Source organism: Hirundo rustica, chromosome 14 (assembly GCF_015227805.2).
Source record: "Hirundo rustica isolate bHirRus1 chromosome 14, bHirRus1.pri.v3, whole genome shotgun sequence".
Taxonomy (NCBI): domain Eukaryota; kingdom Metazoa; phylum Chordata; class Aves; order Passeriformes; family Hirundinidae; genus Hirundo; species Hirundo rustica.
The window spans coordinates 6353489-6376021 of NC_053463.1; the positions used below are offsets into that span (position 1 = coordinate 6353489).

Genomic DNA, 22533 nt, shown 5'->3' on the forward strand with positions numbered 1-22533 from the left:
AGGAAACCAGGAGCCTCCTGTATCTCTTAGCTCAGGAGAAAAGGGGTTGAAGTGACCCAAACTGAAGCCTTTGATTTGCATCCTCAACAAACAGCACTTGTTTTACCTCTCAAAGTTCTCATGCACTTCCACAAAACTTTTTTTCCCACAACTATTTTATCTAGTTGGTTTTATTCTGCTTGGTAAAACCCTCTGAACATCATCTTAAAATAGTGCATTTCTGTAGCTTGAGGACTTTTAACTTTGAGGTGTCTCAGCAACAGGCACCACTTTTGTCCATAAGGAAAACACAAACTGTTATTCCTAGCAGCAGAATCAGCACAAATAACAGTGATATTTTCCTTCAGACTTTTGAACTCCCCAGGGTTGCTTTGGCCAGTGGTCACAACACAGGGAAGGGCAAAGGCAACTTGGGATGAAGCTGCACTGAGACCTGGGAAGGAGTAGCCTCAGTAAAGCCATTTCATGGGATGGGGACGGCCCTACAATGCTCAGCCCTAACAAAGGATGGCTGTGGATCCCACACGGTGACTCTCCAGAGTCAGAAATACCCTGAAGCACCAGGAGTGGCTGTGCCCAGCCGTCCCTCCTGCCCTGTCGTTCAGGTGACCTCAGATCCACAGCTCCCATCACACTGCAAAAGCCTCCTAGTTTAAGGAAAAACAATCTGCCAGAGTTTCTAAAGATGAACTTTTTATAGCAGATTTCCCCAACAGCCCTGTAATGACACACTGCAATGGTATGAATTATTCAGCACTGAGGATAAGCCAAGCTGCAGCAGTGCTGGCAGAGTCTCTCAGTGTGGGCTGACTTTTGCTTCTTTGATCTCTAGGGCGGATCAGCAGCAGCTCAGCATCCCCCATCTTTTTTCACGTGCCAGGCTCTTTTTTCAGCTGCAGCCCTACTTTTGGCATAAATAGGGAGATGAGAAATCAAGGCCCAGCTTTGGTGGGGCAGAGAAAAGCCCAGCCCTACAAACCCGTAAGCTCTGCCCACAACCTACTTGCACAAAGGAGGTCAAAAGAAAAATTAAATTTTCCGAGCAGCAAAGCTGGAACACTTTTATTTGAAACCCTCACCAGGAGGGGAAATCATGTGTGCTGTGTGGGGGTGGGAGCAGCACAGGATGGGAGCCTGGCTCCCTGCTGGGCTCCACGTCTCCTGCTCTCACTTCTTTTGGAAGAAGAAAACCCACACTTCACAGCCCAAAGCTTTTACACATAAAAAATAGATCATATTTATTGATTAAAGTAAGATACGTGATTCAGGCGTGGCACCAGCTCTGCCGCCGGGCAGCCACCCGTGCTGTACACCGACAATATCCATAGGCACGAGACACAGACGTGACCATTGCTATATTTACACAGACATGTTTCTTGGTTACTGAGCAGCCTACAATACACAAGTGTCAAGTTTTCCTGTCCATCGGGTCCTGCGCCAGCTCCCCCTGGCTCAGCAGAGCCCCTCACACCACGTGTGCCACCAGCACGTCTCACCCCATCTTCAAACACCCCTGCTCACCCCAATAAAAGGGAAGAGCTGCAAAACCCATTTAATGCTTCTGTGATATCCCAGTCCCCTTGGAAATGAGGTCTTCACTGCTACTTGCAAAGTGAGTTTGGATGCCAGGAGCCTCATCAGCAAACCCACTGATGCCCAGTGCCAGGCCGGGGACATGCCGTGGCACACAGCAGTCCCTAAAATGTGGCCAGCCTTCTTAGAGTGCACTACTTGCAGGGCAAGGGGAAGCATCAGATATCCCCAGCTCCTCTCAGCACTCCCTCCTCTGCTCGACAATTCTGACTCAAACCCAACCCCAAGGGCCACGCTGGGGTCAGTACACAGAGACGGACGTGAATATTGCACTTGTCCCGCCTGTGCCATGCCCTGGGGCCCCTTCCCAGCCCTGGCTGCTCCCTCTCTATCCCCGTGGTGCCCTCCAGAGGGAGGATTTGAGTTAAAGCTTTGCTCTGCTCCTGACCGAGCGATGCTGGTCATGACAAAACCCTCCCCAGCACAGCCTCGGAGGAGACAAGGTGAGCCCCAAGAGATGCAGGGAGCAGAAGAGGGGCTGGGAAGGGGCAGCGAGCGTGGCACAGACCCACCCCACAGCTGGCCATGGTACCAGCATGTGGCACCCAGAACTGCCCGGCAGAGGGACACGGTGCAGACGAGCACCACCCAGGGAGAGGCAGGAACCGCTCCACACTGCCTCCTCCTCACAGAACCCGGTCAGACACCGAAAGTCACCGCAAACCTCACCCTCCACCAAAGATGGGAACGCAGCCCACTGGTGCTGTACTCACCCTCCTTTCCCACCACCAGCAGCCTTTGCCCACCCCCGGGAGACATGGCTGCAGTGGGTTGAGGGATGAAGGCTCTCTGGAGAGCCAGCATTTGGGAGATGCTGTGGTAGCAGGCAGGAGCTCAGCCTGTCCTGGGGAGGACGCATTTGCTCCCTTGTCTTAAAAACAGTAGAAATCCAGCAGAAAGGCAAGGAAACTCTCTAGGGAGGAAGCTGGGCTCCCAGAGAAAGGAAAACAGCAGCGCCACGGGACCATCCCCGCCAGGCATGCACCAGCCACGACAAAAGAAGCAACAGGAGCACAGGGAGAAGTGCCAGGGAGCTGCATCCTACAGGAGGAGAGGAGCTGGGCAGAAGCTGAGGATGCAGAGGGAGTGGAACCAGGAGAGGAAGGGTTAAAAACTGAACTATTATGGAGTTTCTGTGTGTGATCTGACATTCAGTACTGGCCTGCAGAAGCAGACAGAGTGTGCCAGGGCCAGCTCAGGCACTGTAAACAAGGAGATGAATTCTTGTGGTGCGTGGGCAGCACGTGGTGACCCCTGGGGACGCTCCATCCCACCCAAAGGGACCAGCTCAGCCCCTCGTTATGGCCGAGCCTGTTTGCCCCCCACACACCTCGGTTCTGTAAAGCTCCTGAAAGCCGAGCGCTGGGTTGTGCGTTGGATGGGGATAAAGAAGTGTCACTACTGAAAGCGTGGGCCAGGGGCCAGCAAAGCCCTCCCAGGCCAGGGAGGTGCCATGCCCAGTGCCCCGCCCCAGGGCCTGCTCACACCTACCGCTAGAGGCAGCTGGAAGCAGAGCTGAAGCACTGCAGGAGCCAGTGCCCACGGCTGGGGAACCCACTGAGAGAGAGCTGTGGACCTGGCATGCTCCACACCTCAGGCTCTGCCCACCCTCCCCACAAGGGCGAGGTGAGGAGGTAGCTCCACGCTCTCTAACCTGAGCTGAGGTTTGTCTGTTGCTGTAAAAATAAAGTGCTCAGGGAAAAAAAAAAAAAAAAAATCAAACTGGCACGAAAGAGTAGTCCCTATTCCCCTGCCCTGACTGAAGGGACAGGGGAAATATGGAAAGGTTGGGATTTAAAAAAATAATAAAATAAAATAAAATCTACATCTCTGGGATCCCTCACCTCTCCAAGTGCCTATTTACACAGAGGAACTGTTTTGCTCTACCACCTGCCCTAAGAGCCCCTAGGGAAGGCACTGCCCCAGCCTGGATCCCACCTTCCAGATGGAGCCCAGGGCAGGATCCTGCTGCAGCTGGGCAGCCGCGGCGCCGGGCACCCCATCCCCTCACAGACCAAAAGAGGAGAGGGGAAGCCATTCCCAGGAGAGCAGTGCCCAGCATCCAGGCACCCCCAGCTCGGCATCCGGAGGGGCCAGCGGAGCGAGGGGATGGTCACTGCACCAGGACAGTGGTGGCGTTCACCACGGTGGCCGCGGGTGCCACCAGCTCCACCAGCGCCTCGTACGTGCCCACCACGAAGCCCACGAAGCCCAAGAGGCTGATGGCGATGTCCTTGGCAATGACGAGGGGGTGCATGCCCTCGGAGTAGTAGGTGGCGATCTCCAGCAGCGGGGGGAAGATGAGAGCCAGGGCGCTGCTGCTGATGGAGCCCACCAGGGAGATGACGAGGTCCAGGCGCGGGATGAGGATGGCCAGCACACCTGGAGAAGGAACGGATGTGGCATCAGTGCCGCCAGCTCCTCCCTGTGTCAAAGCTAGCAAAACCCCACCCAGCAATGACACCGGCGGAGTCACACCACTGCCCTCCTCCCTGACAGAAGACAAGGCTGCATATTTTAGACAAGGCTCCATATTTTTCTGGCAACAACTCCCCGAGAGCAATTAAGCTGTTAAATTAACAACCCTTTTTGTCGCCCTGGGCGTCACCAGAGCGAGCTGCAGGGCTGAGCAGGACGGGTGCCGCTGGCTGCCAGCAGTCCCGACCCCACTGTGCAAGCCAGCACTCCTGCTCCCCACACCTGGGGAGCCATAAGGCCTCAGAAACCCCATAAAAGCAGGAGAAGAGAAGAAAAAGGCATCTCCCCCACCCCAAATCCATCCCTGTGGTTTGCGTGTGTTTAGAGCTGCTCCAGCAGCAGCACGCCCACAGCACAGCCCGGGGGAGAACATTTGTTAGGATTCATTTGTCAGGTGAGAACTGCAGCCAAGGAAAATCCCCCTGGGAGACTCCTGACAGCTTGAGCTTAGCAGTTGGAGCTCTGGGATATTCCTGCTCTTCCTCCTCTGCACCAGGAGAGGACAGAGGGATGTCACCAGAGCTCTACACAACACAAGAGAACCCTCTGCAAGCAAAGCAGACTTCAGTGACCACGAGAAATAAATTGGTTTATTGCTTTGAAAGCTTTTCCGCTTAGAAACAGCAGACACCTAGAACCATGGCGAGTGCAGCCCCTGTGGAGAAGGGACATCTCAGGGCTCCTTACTGGAGGGATTTGTTCTCTCTCTGGCCATCAGCTACAGAGCCTCCCTGAGCCAAAGATCACCCATGGAACTGCAGATTGACTGTGCCACCACTGCAACACTGCTGTCAGCTGGATAAGCCTATAGGTAAACCATCCCTTCACCAAGGGAAACAGCAACAAAGGTCCTGAGCCAGTTTATCCTGGTGCTCAGCCCTGAACAGAGCCAAAGGAGTGCTCTGCCAGGTGACTGCTGTAAGCAGCAGCCCTGCTCCAGCAGCCTCTGAGGAGAGCAGAGCAGCTCCCCTCCAACAGCATCCTCAGCCCATCCCACTCTGCTCTTTGGACTCAAAAGTAAATAAAATTATTAACTCTCCTCTAAAACAAGCAGATTTGAAGCACCAGCTGCAGTCCTCAGCCTCGGGGGAAACGGTCTGATTTCTGCAGGTATTAATTCAAAGGGGTTTTAAGCATGCTGGTTTTGAAGTTTAAGCTTGAAAGACACCCATACACCAGAGTGCATCCTCTCTTTGGGAGCCAAAGCCCTGGTGGGGGCTCACAATCATCCAATGAATATTCATGCAACCCCCCTAATCGCTTTTATCCTCAGCAGGAGCCACAGAGATCCCCTACGTGGAAGGGTGAGGGGAGGAGATACAAAGGAACCTGCATCCTTCCACCAACACCTCTGCTGCCTCCCTACCCCCAAATAGGAGGGTACAGCCACTGCCAATGCCTAAGGCAATCCCCTCTCTCCAAGCCTTCACTTCCATGGTTTGGCACAGCACAACACCCTCCAGGAGAGGCTCCAACCCCACAAGCAAGTTCCAAGTTCACCCAAAGCACGACGGTGGCCAGAGCACATCACCCAGCATGGCAGGATTTCATCCCTGCACCCTCCGAGGACATCAAGGCTTCAAGAACTCAGCACAGAGGAGATGGGCTGCGTCCATTAGTGAGAGTCAGAAACAGCAGCATGCTGCTCTCAGCCAGCCAGCTCCACCACACTCCTCTCACACTCAAACCAAAGCCAGCTGGGGTGCAGGGCCAGGTCACTGATGCTCAGCTCTGGTGCATCAGCAGCACCAAGCCATGGAGCAAAGCTCCATTTCAGCAGGGGACGCCAGGGAACTCAGTCAAGCATCTCAGCTGTGCTGACAACAGCAAGCATTTAGTCTTCAGGAATCAAAGCCAGCCAAAATCAGAAACCACCTCATTTCACTCCACACCTTTTCCAAAGGTCCACCAGGCTGGAGCCAGGAGCCTCTTCCAACAAAACCTCCCTACAGGCACCACACACCATGAAGGGAAGGGAGCCTGTGGGGCTGCTCCAGGCACAGCTGCCCAGCAGCACACTCTACACTGCAGCACTCCAGGGCTCTGGTAATGGGTCACACACCCCTGTCAGTTGTCTCCTGCTGTGCTCCACCCTGCAATGAGTGTGTGGGCACAAGAACACCCCATCCCGCACAGTCAGTGACTCCTTTGTAGTCGCGTCCCCATCACACAGGCACAAGGAGCCTGGCTGCACACTGCCTACAGAAAACAGCCCCTAGGCCAGGCTGCCCTGGCACTGAACCCTGTGCTGGGTGTTTTCATGCAAACCCTGGTGGGACTTGACTTCCTGCAAAATTGCTATCCCCAGGCCTGAGGCTCCATGGGGATCTGTCACTGCTATACAATGCAGTTTACTACTCCTCGACTGAGAAGACTGGTCCCATACAAAGGGGGCAAAGGACCACTGCTGCTGCTCCTGGAGGCCACTTGACCCGCTGGTATGCATTAGCCAGGCTCAGGGACTGCCAGCTGTGAGGGCCTGAGCAGCAGGGCCAGAGGTGCTGGGGCGAGGGGTGAAGGCTCAGTGGGAAGGAGGTGTCACAGCCTCATAGGGGAAGTCAGACAAGGTGGTTTGTACTCACAGGTCACGCAGACCAGGGCCACCCTGAGGAGCAGGTTGAGCAGCCAGCCCCAGCGCTCCGACACCCGGGCCACCAGGGGAGGGATGATGATCTCGGCAGGCACGTAGAACTGCACGGCGTAGGTGAAGAAAATCCCAAAGGAGAAGAGCAGCTTGACAGCTTGGTACAGCCTGGAAAGGACAAGGACACAGTGAGACAGGCTCTTGCTCCAGCCCCTGCAACATCAACAGCAGAAAGCAGAAGGGGAATGCTCTGCAAGGACTTTTGTGAGCCAGGAGTCTCAGCTCCTGAACACTCTTAGAAAATTAGGGGTGATGTATTTAATTCACAAGGACTTTTATTGAGCAACAGACCGCAAAGACATGTATCAGCTGCAGCCATGATTACCCATTCCAGCTACTGCCTGGCTTCTGAGGAGCAGGAAGAGGACAGCACTGCTGGGATACGTCTGGGCTTCCATGAAGAGTGAACATCATAGCATTCCAAAAGCAAAGTGATGTGAATGGGCAACTCAGCCTCTTCCATCAAACAAGAAAGAGCAGCTATTTTTGGAATGCTGCATGATACATTGTTTGAGGGGCAGAAAGTTAAAAGAGCAGTTTGGGCTGAGCAGAAGGAAGGCTGTGAACAGCACCTTGGGCTCACCCCAAGTCCAATCTCACCACGTCCCAGACCCTGCAGTGATACAGTGAGGCTGCAGGAGACAGCCCATCACAGGTGACCAAAAGGCACCTCCCAGCCCCATCTCTGCCCTCAGCTTCCCAGCAGCAGAAAAAGCCTCTCCAAAAGAGAAGTAACGCCTGGTTACTCACATATGGTCCTAACCCTTCCCCAACTCAAGACACGCTAACCAAGCAGGAATCACAGGGCCTGGCCATACCACTTGGTAAATAAGGGGTGGATCCAAGCTGAGGAATACATCCGGCTCCTGCCTTCCCTCTGCCTTCTTGGGGCCTGTGCCCTTCTGTATGCTGGTGTCAGCATCCACCTTCTACAACAGCCTTAAATCAGAGAAATCCAAGTATTCCCACGCAAGTCAGTTTTGAACACTAGTGGCAGAGTCTGGCAGAGTCAAACATTTCCCACAGATGGAGTTAGGGATCACCTAAGTGAATGGAATGTTACACAAGTCTGTGGGACCAGACCAGATGTATTCAAGGTTGCAGCCAAGGAGCCCGAAGCCACCTTATTTTCAAAAGAGCAGAGTGCTCAGGGAAGAGCTCCTGCTGCCTTGGGAGAAGGGTAATATCCACCTTCAAGAAGGATGAGGGAAGGTACAGGCTAATCAGCCTCACCTCAGTCCCCAGAAGAGTATGGGTTAAGTTCTCCTGGCATCCCTTTCCAGGCACATACTGGACAGTGAGCAGCCAGCTGGGAATTGCCAAAGGGCAGCAGTGGAAATATCCTCATCAGTGAGCTGGATGAGCTTTCAGTGACCCCAGAGCACTTTCTCAGCAAATTCCAAGCAAGATCAAATTGGAGGAAATGGCTGAGGCAGCTTGGAGCAACAACACGATGTCACAGGCAAAGCTCCAGCGCAAACACAAACTCCCACACTTGGGAAGGGCTGGGGCAGAAGAACAGGACCTGGGGGTCTTGGTGGGTAGCACACTGAACATGGGCCAGTAGCAGGACCCTGCAGTCATGAAGGTCAATCACAAAGCAGCCTGTGTTAGCAAAAGCACAGCCAGGAGATTAAGGATAAGGATCAAGGGATTAATTTCTTGTTTGGGGCCTTCAGATCTTGAGTACTGACAGCCCTGACACTCCTAGAACAGGACACTGACTTACTCTGCAGAGCAAGTTGAGTGCAGGCTACTAAGATGGCTGGGGCTGGAGCATGATGTATAAAAAGAGGCTGTGAGTCCTGGGCTTGTTCAATGTGATGAGAAGGTTAAAAGGGGATGTTACTGATGTCTTCAGCTGCCTCATAGGAGGGCATGGAGAAGAGAGTAACAGGCTCTTCTTAGAGCTGCACAGCAGAAGAACCAGGTCCAATGGGACAGAGCTGCATCTCCAAAGGATGGTTAAGGGCCAGAAGAAGGATTGGTAGGGAATCACTGTCCTTACTGATACTCAACATTTAAGCTGGCCCTTCTATGAGCAGATGAAAGGACCCAGTGATCCCATGGTGTCCTCTCCAACCTAAATCACCCTGAGGTTCCAGAGGAAAACTGAACACAAAGTTATCTCCAGAGTCCAGAGTGTGCACCTGCAGCCACACACGTGCACAGGAGCCCTGGGCCACCAACGCACAGCTGGCATGTCTTATCACTGTATTCCCACGAAAGTGATTCCATAAAAGCCATAAAGTGCTCTGGGGCAATCCAAGATTAATAGTTGTTACTAAAAAAAAAGTAGAAAAGAAGGCTGTGTACCTGTCCTGCACAGGTCAGGAACCAGGACGACAAGATCAAAGGGCATTTTAAATACCAAGAAGAGGAAGAACTCAAGCATTACCCTTGATCCACGAAAAATACATGCCCATGCAGGGCCCTGGAGAGGCACTCTGCCACCCACAGCAACGCCTGCACCAGCCAGATTGCCATGCTAGGCCATCCCTAAAGGCTGCAAGGTGAAATCTCCTCCTGGGACCATAAGCTCTGTCATTACCTACCTTCAACTGGCCGCATGCAACCCAACAGCTTCCCTCTCACTACAGCATTTCTTCACCCTTCAGATGGTGCAGTGAGGCAACCCTTCCTAGGAAGCAAGGAGGGATTTCTGCACAGCAGCACCGTGTTTTGGACACTGTGGTTAGACCTGGGCACTGGGAACTGACAACACTCCTCGTTTGAGGAAGCTGTGGTTTCAGAGAAATGGGACTGAAAAAGTCCTTAGTCACCCTGTAACTCAACGATTCCTGAGACATTCACCAAATCTACTCCAGAGACCTCCAGGCAATGGCTACAGCTGAGGAAGGCTGCGGCACCTCCACCACAATCCTTGCCTTGTCTCCCAGGCTGCAGGCAAACCCCACACATGACTTCTCACCTCCTGCACGACCACCTCCTGCAGCCCAGCCTTTTACTGCCAGGAAGAAAATCCACAGGCGAGGCAGGATAGGCAAGACATTCATTTCAAGAGCAAGTCTTCACCCAACACCTGTGGATTAATCCACAAGAGCGGCAGTGAAGACTTTATCTCAACTATCACAGCCCTTACTTGAGACAACGCATTTCCAAGTCCAACATCCAGTGCCAGGAGGCAACATGCACAAACATCAAGGTGTCCTGCGTGCCGAGTGACAAGGAGCACAGCACACCTTCCCTGCAGCTGCCCTGCAGTGTGCCCAGCCTTCCCCAAACACTGCTTCCAAAGGGCTGTTCTCTTCTATCCAAAAACCCCTATGGTTACTTTTAGAAAAGTAACTTTGGAATACTTTACCTTCAGAAAAGTAGTTTAGTTTAAGAAAAGACAGAAGGTGTGGTTACTCCTAGAAACATGGATTTGCACTCCTCTCTGTAGCCTAGCTAGCAGGTCATGGTAATCCCTTTCTAAGGATCTGTTCTTAGGGAATGTAATTTTTCAGGGCAAACAGAGCTGAGATTCCCTGCAGAAGGCGGTTTGCAACATTTCAGGTCAGCAGATGTCATTGCAGGCGGTGGCATGCAGAGCCTAAACCTGGAAATGACCTGCTTTCCACCTTCAGGAGAAACAGCAACATCTCATCCCCTCCACACTGTACTTCTGGTTACTGAGCAGAAGGGATTCACACCTCCTGTGCTTGCCATGGTGAGATTCAGACCTCCCTACAGCACAGGCACATCTTTCCACCAGCCCCATCCCTCCTCACTGAGAGCAGGGACCTGGCAGAGCTCCCAACCCCTGCAGGGGACAAGACAAGGCTCTTGGCAGGAGCAGGATCTTCTACCACACCAACACCAACATCCAGCAGTGCAGCCACTACACAGACCCAGCATGAATAAACACCCATGCACTCAAACCGAAAAGAAACCCACACAGCAACAATTAAAGCAAAACCAAGCTCTATTTTTGTCAAATCTTTGCTGTCTCCAGAGCCCCAGCTGCGCAGCTCTACAAAGACAGCATGTGGAAGCCTCAGTGACTCAAAACTTGAGTCCTGCCCAAATTTTCTCCAACAGTGGGGCAAGTGAGTCACACTGCAAGGTGCTGGGTGCTTCCAGGAGCAGAGAGGATGGGCTGAAGTGGAGGACAGGCACCCCCAGCTCCAGGTCTCACTCTGGTCTCTTGCAGGATTTCAAGGCAGCAGAGATCATCAAAGAGAACTGTTTGCATTTCTCTTGTGGAGCCATCACACTGAGCCATCACACTGAGCAACCACCCATCCTCAGGAAGAGAGCAGCACGCAGCTTGGGCAGCTGCTGCAGCAGCCACCAGCCCTGGCAAGAGGAGAAACAACCCCTCCAGGCAGGCAGGCAGGCATGGGGCCAGGCCACAGGGCTACAGACAGAAACTGAAGCATCTCAAGAAGCTTCACCAGATCCCAAAGGACAAACAGGTTTGGGAGGCTGCTGCGGAGCTCAGCCCTCACGGAAGGAAGGGGTATCCTCATGGCACCAGTGCTCATAGGCAAAGCGTTGGCTCAAGATGAACCACATCCAGGCACAATGTGGAGCACAGAAGAGGGAGTTTGAGCTCCAGGGCTGCAAACAAGGAACAGCCCACACAGGAAGATGTCACATCTCACTCCCTCTGGGAGCTCTCAGCTTTGGGTTGTTTTTTTCACATGCTACATTTGAGGAAGAGTGGGTTTTGCACAATTCAGTGATGTTCTGGTGTCGCTGCATGGGGGTTGTGTCCAACATCTGCTAGCCAGAGCACTGCTGAGCCCCAAAAAGATGCCACAAGGCTCCAAGAAAAAGACAAGAGCTGCACCTACCCAGGCAGGGACCACCAAGGACCCTGATGAAGCAGCCTGAACTCCAAGACACTACAGCAACAAGCCCCTTCCAGCCCATACATCTGACAATCCTTGTCAAACTCCCTGAGGCCTGCCTATGGCACAGTTCCTCAAGCTTACCCAGATTAGCTGCCATAAGGAGTGAGGTCCCCCTCTCCCACCTGCCTGTCTGGGCCCCTCATTCCTCACCCCCCAGTGCCTCCACTGCCCACAGGGACTCACCAGCAGTTGGGCAGGTTGAGTGTTATGCTGGCCTGAATGTCTGCCCCGAAGCGCAGGTACCCCAGGACACCCAGGCTGATGTACAGGATGGTGACAATGGTCATCCCCACGTAGAGGATGATTGGGAACTGCCGGGGGTTCTTCATCTTGTTTTCCAGGGGCAGCACCTGGGAGAAAAGGAGGAGGAAGATGACAGAGCAGCGGGTTGCCCGTCCCTCTATACCCCTCAGCCCCAAAAAGCAGGAGGGGCAGCCCCATGGCCAAGCACAGCCTGCCATGCCAGGGGATGGGATAGTCCCACATGGAACCTGGAGGCAATTCCCTCACCTCTGTACTACTAACATTAAATATAGGCCCTCAGCAAACAATTTTATAGCTGTCCTAGGGTGGTGTTGATTTCAAGGAGACACAGTGGCAGATCTGGTGAGAAGGCAGGACAGGAATAACTTTTATTTGCTTCTTCACCTCCAAGTCATGAGAGGAAGAGAGCATTTGTGCCTCAGTGCTGGCAATAACCCTCTGCCCAGGGCATAGCATTCAGTAAACACACCTCCTGTAACAGATTTGGCCTTCTGCAGCCCTGTGTTTACACAGCCAGCTCATATTAAGAGATGAAAACATTTTCTCCTCCTTTGAAGGGAACTCCCGGAAACAACCCACAACATCTTAGGGAGTCATTAAGCCCTCCACCCACCCAGCCAGCTTTTTTCACAGACACAGTTGGTCTATTTACAGCATCTTGCATGAGAAGCCCATTTGCATGGGCAGGCTGGGGCCACAGAGCTGCCCAAGGGAGATCTCGGTGCCTCCGGGGCAGGGTGGCAAGGAACAGATCACATCCTTTCATGCCACACTTTTTGGCCTCCCATTCAGGCAACTTCAGGATCCAGCCTGGTAACAAGACTCAGGACAATTCCTCATCTGCAGGTCAGCCAGCAGAGCCCAAGGCAGAGGCTGGTGTGATTCCCAATCTACTGCCAGATAAAGCCACCGCTAAAGCAGCAACCAACCGCCTGAGGTTTGGAGCACATGCTCCTCCAGCCTCAGATGGAAGCACCAGAGTTTGACCCGGGAGATAGCCTGGAGCTAAAGCTAACAGCATCATCCAGAATTTGGGCTACTGTCAGAGAAGTTCAGCTGCAGCTGCAAAGCAGAGCAGGTGCTGCAGCAAGTCCGAGCAGGGCTGAGCCTCTTGTGCAGCAGCCCCACTGCCACACGCCCAGACTTACCACGCCGATGCCTTCAAAAGCAAAGATTGCAGTGCCAAAGAACAGAGGGTAGGTCTTCCAGGCTGCTGCCAGAGGCAGGTTTCTGGGATCAGGAATGTCCTGGAAAAAAGCCCATGCAGAGTTCAGACACAGGGAGGATGGGGAAGACCTGGCCTGTTCCTATCACTCCCTGTCACAGCCCCATGCTGCAGGGAAAGCCCTGCAGAGCAGAGGGAACCATCAAGCCCACAGGAACAAGCAGTACCCCACAGCATCCAAATACCCCATTGCTGAGCTCCCTCCAGCTGCCAAAACACGGCACAGAAACGAGAGGGGGAGCCACAGACACGTACCCTGACGATGTACTGGTAGATCACAACAAGGCTGACAAGCATGGCCACGTTGGCCAGCATGGAGAAGATGGACAGGACCTTGAGGTTCTGGATAAACGTGAGCAGCACCACGAAAGGCAGGATGGAAAGCATGTACAGGCGGGAGTCCATGGTGGGGGTCATCACCACCGTCCTGTTTGAGCTGCAGTCATTGGTGGTCCCATTTGCAGCAGACACAACCTGGTGAAGCACAGGAAGCCCTGGTGAACCCTATCACACAGGTCTAAAAGCCACAGATCTTAGCAGCCCATCCCAGGTGGGTCAGAGTACTCCAAGAGCTCACTTCAAACACAGCTAGCTGATTGAAATCAAAACAGTATGTGTTTTCAGATAGTTCTGATGCAAATCCCTGTTATCTTGCAGGGGGCAGAGGAGGGACTGGCTATGGCACCTGAGCCAGAACAGCAAATCCTGCCCCAGCCCAGGTTCACCAAACAGGAGGACTCAGCAGCCATGCACAGAGGGCAGAGTGCACAGGCTGCATGTTTGCACTGCTCACGAAGGCAGTTGAGAAAAGAAAGAGGCACTAGGTGATATTTCCAAAGATCCTTTTTCCTCTTGTTGCACCAAGTTGTTATATAAGTCACACAGTCCTTCAGTTACCCAGCACCCTGCTCATGTGCAAGGACATCTGGAACCGACTGCTGGCCCCCAGGTTCACTTTCTTCATGACAATTCATCCTTTCCTTGGGGTCTTTCATTCCAAAGGCACTCCAGACCATGTGCTCACTTCTACAGGTAGCTCAGGCCCAGGACCTGGGTGGCTGAGCCATCCCTCCCAAGAGCATGGGCTGACTGAATCACCAATACAACCATGACCAAACTGGTTCAGGTACCAGGTTATCTGTCCAGTCACTACAGCAAAGAGTGGCCTGAAAATTGTTTTACCTGCTCCAGAGCAAGTGCTGCCCCAGAGGAGAGGCTGAAGAACTCCGTGTAAGCCAGCATCCTCTGTGGCAGAGGGCAGTGCAGGGCCATGCACCCATGAGACAGTGCTGCTCAAGCCCCAGCCTGCCCTGCCTCTTCATGGCTTGCTCCAAAGCTGTTTTCCAAACCAACGCCCTGCCCAACACAGTGGCACTTTGCCCAAGGTACCACCTGTACCATGATTCCCCACCTAATACGCTAATCCTCACCACAAAAAGAAACAAGCAGCATTCCCCTTTCCCCACCCAAAAAAAATTCCAAATCCAAGGGGTTTCCCACCCATGGCCAAAAAAAATGGTGTGGATTTGCAGGTTTTTGCAAATTTCCCTTGAGGCTTGAGACAGCCTTCAGTCTTTTCTGTGAGGGGCTGAGGAGAAAGAAGCCCACCTTAGAGTGGAGCAGGGAGCGGGGTGGGGGCCAGCAGCAGCCTGGCCCCTGCACACACCCTGGTCCCTCCTGCTCTCGGGGCTGCCGGTGTCAGATCACCAGTGCCGACCTGTTCACTCCTCCTTCCACCCCACAATGGGAATCTCCTCAGCTGCTGCTCCAGGAGCAGAGGAAGAGCCTCACACTGGAGGGACCCCCCCTTGCTCCCCAGGAGCCCCCTCTGAAGCTGATGGACATCACTGAGGAGCAGATGAAGGGCACAGCCATGGTGGCAGTGACCAGACTGCTGCAAGAGCAGAGCAGAAGCACAAGAGGAAAAAAGCTGAGCAGTGCCTGCAAGGCACAGAGCTAGTGGAAACTGGGAATGGGGACTCATTATTCCCAGTTTCTTACAGAACAGGAGCCAGCCAAGCGGTTCAGGGTTTCTGTTTATTTCCTCCTGAGGCCTGGCAGGAAGAAACTCTTTCTCTAAAGATGTAATTAAGCTTCAGAGCCACAGGATGAGGAAAGAAACTGGAATGCAAACAGATCCAAGGAAGGGAGAAGAGAGGTTCACAGCAGGTCCTGGGACCCACACATTACCATCGACACCAATAAACCAATTAACTGAGGGGGACAGGACAGAAAAGGCACAGTCCCTCTGCTTTCATCCCTTTCCTGTTGTTCCCTCACTAAGTATGGCCCCACTTTTTCTGGGCAGCACAGACACCTCCAGCACCTCTGCAAAATCACAGAGATTCTCAAGAAAACCTGCTCTGTTTGAACAGGAAAACCAATGCTCCAAAGTATCTGGGCAGAGGAGTGGACTCTTCTGAGCAGCATATCCTGCAGAAACCAGACCTGTGGTGGAAAACAGGGCACAGGACACAAGAGCTAAGAACAACCCAAGCACCTTCACACCCTCTCACCTCCCCCCAGCTCATGAAGGAAGTGTAAGTCCAACCTGTTTCAGATTGTCCGCCAGAAAGACAAAGTACACGCAGCAGAAACCCAGCTGAGTGATGATCAGGAAAAGTCCCACTATACGCCTGGAAAGCAAAAGAACACCATTTGTCAGCCAGATCATATAGAAATAAGAGCCCACTTGGGTTGCTTTGGGTTGCAATTGCAGAGTGCAATGATGCTGCTCTCCTCAAGGTTGGGGTGTACAGGTCAGAGCACACCCAGCTCACTTCTCTGTGATGAGGAGAGAGGACCTTCTCTCCACCCAACCTCACAGATCTCAGGCTCTCTTGTCTCCCCTCCCAGCCCTTCCACAGGGTCAGGACCAGCCTGTGGAGGAGAAAAGTCTCCTTTTTGGGGTTAGCATCTGCAGAGAGTCTGCTGCTGAATTGTCAGAGCTGGAGACAACACTCCCTGGCCACAGAGAGAGGTGAATGGTCCCATCCCCTCACATGCAGTGATCTGTGTGATGTAATGTGAGACACTCACAGGGCAGGGCACAGCCACTGGACATGTTCCACGTCTAGCAAGATGGGCCAGCACTGCAAGACCCTATTCACCCCTTTGTTATGCTGTGGAGATTTAGTTATCCCACGCATTCAGTATAAGTCACATCTGGCTGGGGACAGCACTGGATTAAAGACCTCAGCATTACCCTATGGGGGACACCGAGCATTCAGGGCAGGTGAGCCAAACAGCATTTTATGTCACTTGTGCTTATCTGCTGACACAGCTCAGTGACCAGAGGCTCTCCTGTCCCAGCTGCAGCACATGCTGGGCTCCAAGACAAGTCCCTGCCTGGGGCAGAAGAGCAGTACCTTCCCCAGATGGCATGTGTCCTCAGGCAGGCACTGGGAGTTGCCTCCAGCCCGTACATCACAGCACTTCCATAGTCCAGAAACTGCTTCTGGAACCTGTCCAGAAAAGGGAGAAGGATCATCACATCAGCCCTGTCTGCTAGTTCCCAAGGCAAGTAGTGACATTAAAAGGAAAAAAGTTATTGTGAAAAAGAAGAGCAGTTCCCAACTGAGGCTTCGGCATGGGCAACTTGCTGCTGAGGGGCTTCAGAAAAACCCCAGGGCTTTTTGGGCAAGAGGGAAGAAGTGTAGGAGCTCAAGGGCAGGAAGGGGAGTTGCTCCTTACCTGTTGCAGAAGTGATGGGCACATTTCACCAGGATGCCCATGCAGTGCACAGCCACGACTCCCATCACCAGCAGGCTCAGAGGACCCAGCTGCAGGGAAGAGAGGGGGAAGGCTGCACTCTGATGGCCACAGGCAGAGCTGCACAGCTTCTACTTCCAGACAGAATTCCATGGGCTGGGTGAGTGCAAACACCGCTGGAGGCTGAACCCGAGCTCTGGTACAGCTCCCAGGAACCAGCCCCCCAGGACCAAGTAACCTGACAGAGCCACGAGCTTGGCAGAAATGATGCAAAAGAAGCAGGTTGCGGCAGTTTGGGTGCAGCAAAGCACTTCCAGGATTGTTTTCCAAACTATCTTGCACATCTCTACTCTGCAGGTGATGACGAGATCACAGCGTCCTGCCTGACCCCAGCAGAGGAAACCACAGGCCCAGCTCACACACTGAACTCCCCCATACCAGGCAGAAACAATGCAGGAGCAGCAGGAACAAAGAGAAACAAAGCCACAGAGCTTGGGGTGCAAACAGGTGCAAGTCGCCTAACACTGAGAGGGGTCTGGGCAGGGACTCAAGCCCCAAGAGCCCCAACACTGGCTGTGTGAGCTGCCCCTGTGGGGTCACTCTGCCCCTCCAGCACAGCAGGGCTCAGATGCCTTACCAGGATGCCAGCGTTCTTCAAAGCCAGAGGCAGCCCCAGCAGCCCTGTCCCTATATTCCCCTTCAGCAGATGGATCAGGGTCTGGTACCACCTGAGGGAGAGCAGATGCAGAGGTCACTGTCATCAGGTGCCCACACCCAGCTAGGTGTGAAAGCAAAGACTGAACAAACAGATTTGGGGTGGACATTTACAAAACCCAACAAAAGCACAGCCCACCACCAAGGAGCTGCACAAGGAATGTCTCTGACTGGAAGGGATCAGTCTTTGCCAGGCAAAGACAGCATCCTCTGCGCACCTGGGCACAAAGAAGCCCCCAAAACATGGCTGCAACATGCCCACATATCCTCTGAATCTGGGCATGCTGTTTGCTTCGCCAGAGTTTCCCACTGAACAAAGGTGAAGTGGGAAAATATTGGGAAAAGCATCAATCACTGCCAGCAAGCCCAGCTTCACCAAAGAGCAACACTGGGGTAGCTGCTCGCTTGGTGCCAGCACCCCACAGATGCAGGACCACAGCTCTGCCCTCATCACCCTCACAAGAACTCCCCAGCAAACCACAGCTTCACCATCCTCTAGCAAAGTCAGCAGGGAGCCACCAGGACCTCCTCCACCCTCCCCAGTGCCAGGCCAGCCCAGGGAAGAGGGAAGCATCGCTCACGTTGTGCCGTTGGTCTCCCCGAAGCGCTGGTAGGAGTCGGGGTGCGCGAAGCCGTTCATGCCGTCGGGGGGGCTCCCCTCCGGTGTGACATCCGTGGAGCTGTAGTCATTGTAGTCCTCGCTGCGCAGGCGCCGGGTGGACATGGTCCCTGTGGGGGCAGTGGCATTAGGGGTGCCCAGCTCAACAGCCCCATTCTCGGGCTCCTTGGGGTCAGCCATTGTGCAAGAGACCGGCTCGCACTGCCAGAGCAAGGTCTCCTCCAGGGCTTTTATACAGCCACACGCTCACGCCCAAGCAATCACAGAGCTGGCATGTCCTAAGGTCAAAGGTGCATGTCACATTCTCACTGGCTCTTCCTTCAGGCTCGTGCCCGTGTTTTGGGCACACCCAGACTGAACGGGGTCAGGATCCTGCAGGCAGAGCCTGGATGTGACCTACTTCATGTCGGGCAAGGGAGCTGCGTACCCCCGCTCCAAGGGTGGTGAGTGTGACACCACAGGCAGTGGGGTAGGAGGGGACATGCTGGCACTGTGTCCCCTGCTCAGGCACTCGGGACTAGGACTGTCAAATGGACGGGCCAGGAAAGTGTAACTGCTTTTAACCCGCACACAGTGTGCTGCAAGGGAACAGCTTGCTCTTGCCAGGGAAAGGAAAGTTTCCTAACTTCTCTTTTCTTTTTTTTTTTCCCTTTTTTTTTTTTTCCCTCCTTATTGAAGACTTTTTATTAAAGAGATTTTTTACAATAATTTATTATACTACCATTGGAGAGGAGCACAGACCATGTGCTGACAGCAAAACACCTGCCCTAAAGGTCTCACAGCCAAGGAGGTGTTTATGGAAAAAAGGGACTTCCCAGGATGAGGCACTCACACAGCCTGGAGCTCTTGCTTCAGCAGAAACTCCAACAGTGTCCAGCAAGCCAGGAGCACCAGTACAAACCTCACCAAGGAAAAACACCTCATGCCTTTGTTTGGAAAACAGTCAGCTGTTTCAATTCCCACACATGCCACACCCAGCACCCTGAACACCCACTGGGAAGGAGCACCAGAGGCAGGAAAATTATGTGTAAGGCTCTTGCACCACAGACTGGCGACCCAGTCGCTGCCCCACGGCTCCTCTGGGCTGTCATGCCCCAGGCACCACACCTGCCCCAGCAGTCCTGGTGCTCCCCATCCCACTCCCCAGCACTGCTAAAGAACTGGGAGCAAGAGGAAGCAGCAGAAAAATGCTACTACTGCAAAAAACTGTCTCATTTCCTGCCAGAGCCCTTTATGCACCCACCGAGTCACAAAAGCGCCTGCCAGATGCAGCCTCAGCACAGACCAGCACATCTGGCTGTGCAGGGAATGCTCAGCCCAGGCCACCAGGGTGCTGCTTCACCCCCAGAGCACCCAGGCATTCCCCAGAGCACCACTCTGCAAACCTGGCTGCTACCCACAAAACAAGCCAAGAGCTGCAACCACTGGAGGGTCCAGCCTGGCGATCGGGGTAGCAGAGAGTTTTTCCTGAGGTCTGGATGCTCCAGATCCCAGCTGCTCTGGAGCAGTTATCCAGGCCACAACAGCGGTGCTGTATTTCCTGCGGCATCAGGCAAGAGCAGCAGCAGGAAGCAGCAGTGTGTCCCATGGAATACCAGGCTCTGGAGCAGCAGTGAGGCTGGCAGGCAGGCACTCCAGAGCCAAAGGCAGTGCATGCATCACTCCTGCCCAGCCTCCTCCCTCACAGCTGGGACACGCAATCGTGTCCTGAACCGGCTCTGCCGCAGGCAGGGCGATCCAGTGAGGCAGGGACCGGGAAGAGCGGCAGCAGGAGTTTACACAAGGAAAGCGTTAGAAGCTATTTGTCATCGGTGACAGGCCCAAGGGGCAGGAGAGAAACCTGTGAGGCTCTGCCAAGCACCATGGGCAGGTAGAGGGCAAGGAGAGGGGGCACAGGGGGTGCAGGAGCGGGTCAGGCACGGGTACCCTTCCAAAAGATGGCCCACACAACAGCCAAAGTACCCAAGAGCAATTACTGTGAGATGCACACAACGCGGTGACATCACTCTGCCTGATCGCTCGCTCCCTGTGGATTTTTTTTACCCTTTCAAGCAGGCCCATCTGCTTTCTGCTTTGAAGAGCCAGGGAAGTGCACTCATCATGACTTGCCTGCCTTGTGTCTGGATTAAAGGTTGCGTAGCAGCAGGGAGCGAGCACTCTGCTCTCCCGCAACCAACAAGAAAAAGCTGCAAAACTTGTCTCATCCACACGACAAACATTTAAAACCAAAAACCCCACTAGGCCATTTCCCCTTCATTGGAAACAGCAAAGACAGGAACATCCACCTTCGGTTTCCACTTCAAACCCAACTCCTCAGCCACTTTCACGCGCTTTTTCGCCACCCACACTCAGAAGCAATTTCATCCTGCTAGGAAAGCTGAGGGGGTAGTGACAGCAATTCGTCCCTTACAGTGACAGCCCCATGTCAGAAGCCAAAAGCAAGATGTGACTTGCTGCTGACCCTGACAGCTCTCCCCAGCTGAATGGGAGCCGTGTGTAGACCAGGAAATCTGCTGGAAAAGTGAGCTTCACAGCAAAACTCACTGCCGCTTCCCACCATGCGTGTTGAATCCTTCATTTCCAAAGCAGTACTTGTAATAACGCACCTCAGCGTGACACAAGGGAATGCCAGCGCTGCCAGATCCCCCTGCCCCGCCTGCAGGGAGGCCACAGACAAGCCCCTTCCCCAGGCCACCATGTCCATGCCAGCCTGACACCTCCCAGTCACAGCATCAGTCCTCTTGCCCCCGTGCCCCCACAGCTCCAGAGAACCCCAAGATACACCTTTCCAATGTTTCACGGCACAACCTGCTCCCCACAGCCTGGCTTCTCCCCACAGGGAAGCTGATGGGCACAAACCCCACCAGCCTCCACAGCTCCCACCCAGCCAGGCTGTGCTGCCCGGTGTGGGGCTCCCAGCACCCTCCCAGTGCCACACAGCATCCCGCACCCTTCCCAGCACCTCACGTCGGGGGCTATGGCCCCTACACTGCACGGCACGCCCGGACACTCCGAGAGGAGCCCCACGGGGTGCCAGCCTTCATGCAGGGCATGGCCAGCACGCCCCGGAACACCCATGTCAGCCTCCAGCACCCCCAGGGACCCCCAGCACCCATGTCAGCCTCCAGCACCCCCAGGAACACCCGGCATCCATGTCAGCTGCCAAGACCCCCGGGCCCTGGGGGCACAAGGGCTGCCAACGAGGCCCTGGAGCCCCGAGTCCCGTCAGCGCGCCCACGCTGCCCCGAGCACCCACGCGGGACCGCGGCACTGCCGGGACCTCGCGCATCCACCGCGCCCCCCGAGTCTCCGGGCACGCCGCGGGCTGACAGGCGGCTGACAGCCCGCACCCGCAGTCCCCCGGCCGCTGTTCCCCCGCGGTCCCTGTCCCGGCGCCGGTCCCGCACCTCTCCGCCGCCCCGCACCGCCCGGCCCCGCCGGGCCCGCTCGCTCGGCCGCGCCGTCACGTGACCGCGGCTCAGCTGAGCGCGGCGCGTGCGCGCGGGCGGCGCGAGGGCGAGGGGCGGGGCCGGGCCGGCCGGGGGAGGCGCGGCGCGGCGGCGCCTCCTGGCGGCGGGCGGACGAGGCGCGCTGGGCCCGTCCCGCGGCCCCGTCTGTGGGGAGCGGCGGGAGGGCCGGGCCTGGAGCCCCGCGTGTGGGGAACGGAGGGAGGGCCGGGCCTGGAGCCCCGCGTGTGTCCGCGTGTGCGGAGCGGCGGGAGGGCCGGGCCTGGAGCCCCGCGTGTGTCCGCGTGTGCGGAGCGGCGGGAGGGCCGGGCCTGGAGCCCCGCGTGTGCGGAGCGGCGGGAGGGCCGGGCCTGGAGCCCCGCGTGTGCGGAGCGGCGGGAGGGTCGGGAACCGGGCTGGGCAGCGGTCCGAACACGACAGCTGTGGAGGGGCTGAGGTTGTTCGGCCTGGAGGAGGCTATATCACCCTCTACAACGCCCTGAAAGGAGGGTGAAACCAGATGGAATCGGGCTCTGCTCCCAGGCAGCCAGCAACACGACAAGAGGATAAGCTGCCCCCGGGAAGGTTTAGGTTGGGCGTTAGGAAGACTTTCTTTGCAGAGAGAGTGATTAGACATTGGAATGGGCTGCCCATGGCGATGGTGGAGTCACCATGCCTGGAGGTGTCTAAGGAAAGACTGGGCACGCCACTCAGCCCCATGGGGTAGTGGACATGGTATTCAGTCAAGAGCTGGACTCACAGAGCGAGGTCATGATCACAGAGATCTTCAAGCTAATTGATTCTGTGCTTCTGTGATCTCCTGCAGCAGGGCTGTTCCTTGGCGCAAGGCCTGCAAAGCCATGAAGGTGTCAGGGTTATAGAAGGTCACCAGGATGACCGACACCCTCAAAGCCCCCCAGCGTGGGTCATTGCCCCCTGGGCCATGGCTGTGTCCCTGTGTCCCCACAGAAAGCAGC

At 54.9% G+C, this 22533-nt stretch overlaps 1 protein-coding gene across 1 annotated transcript; it reads right to left on the reverse strand.

Moving 5' to 3' along the window:
• Window positions 1-1212: 1212 nt before the first annotated feature.
• LOC120759317 (proton-coupled amino acid transporter 1-like) lies at window positions 1213-21580 on the reverse strand. The gene is made up of 11 exons (XM_040078467.2): window positions 21518-21580; window positions 18073-18220; window positions 17415-17505; window positions 16760-16848; window positions 16435-16530; window positions 15618-15702; window positions 13322-13540; window positions 12990-13088; window positions 11761-11927; window positions 6654-6823; window positions 1213-3975 (listed from the first exon to the last, which is right to left on the reverse strand). The coding sequence occupies exons 2-11, from the start codon at window positions 18213-18215 to the stop codon at window positions 3707-3709; spliced, it is 1428 nt and encodes a 475-aa protein (XP_039934401.1). The 5' UTR covers window positions 18216-18220; window positions 21518-21580; the 3' UTR covers window positions 1213-3706.
• Between the last annotated feature and the right edge of the window lie 953 nt (window positions 21581-22533).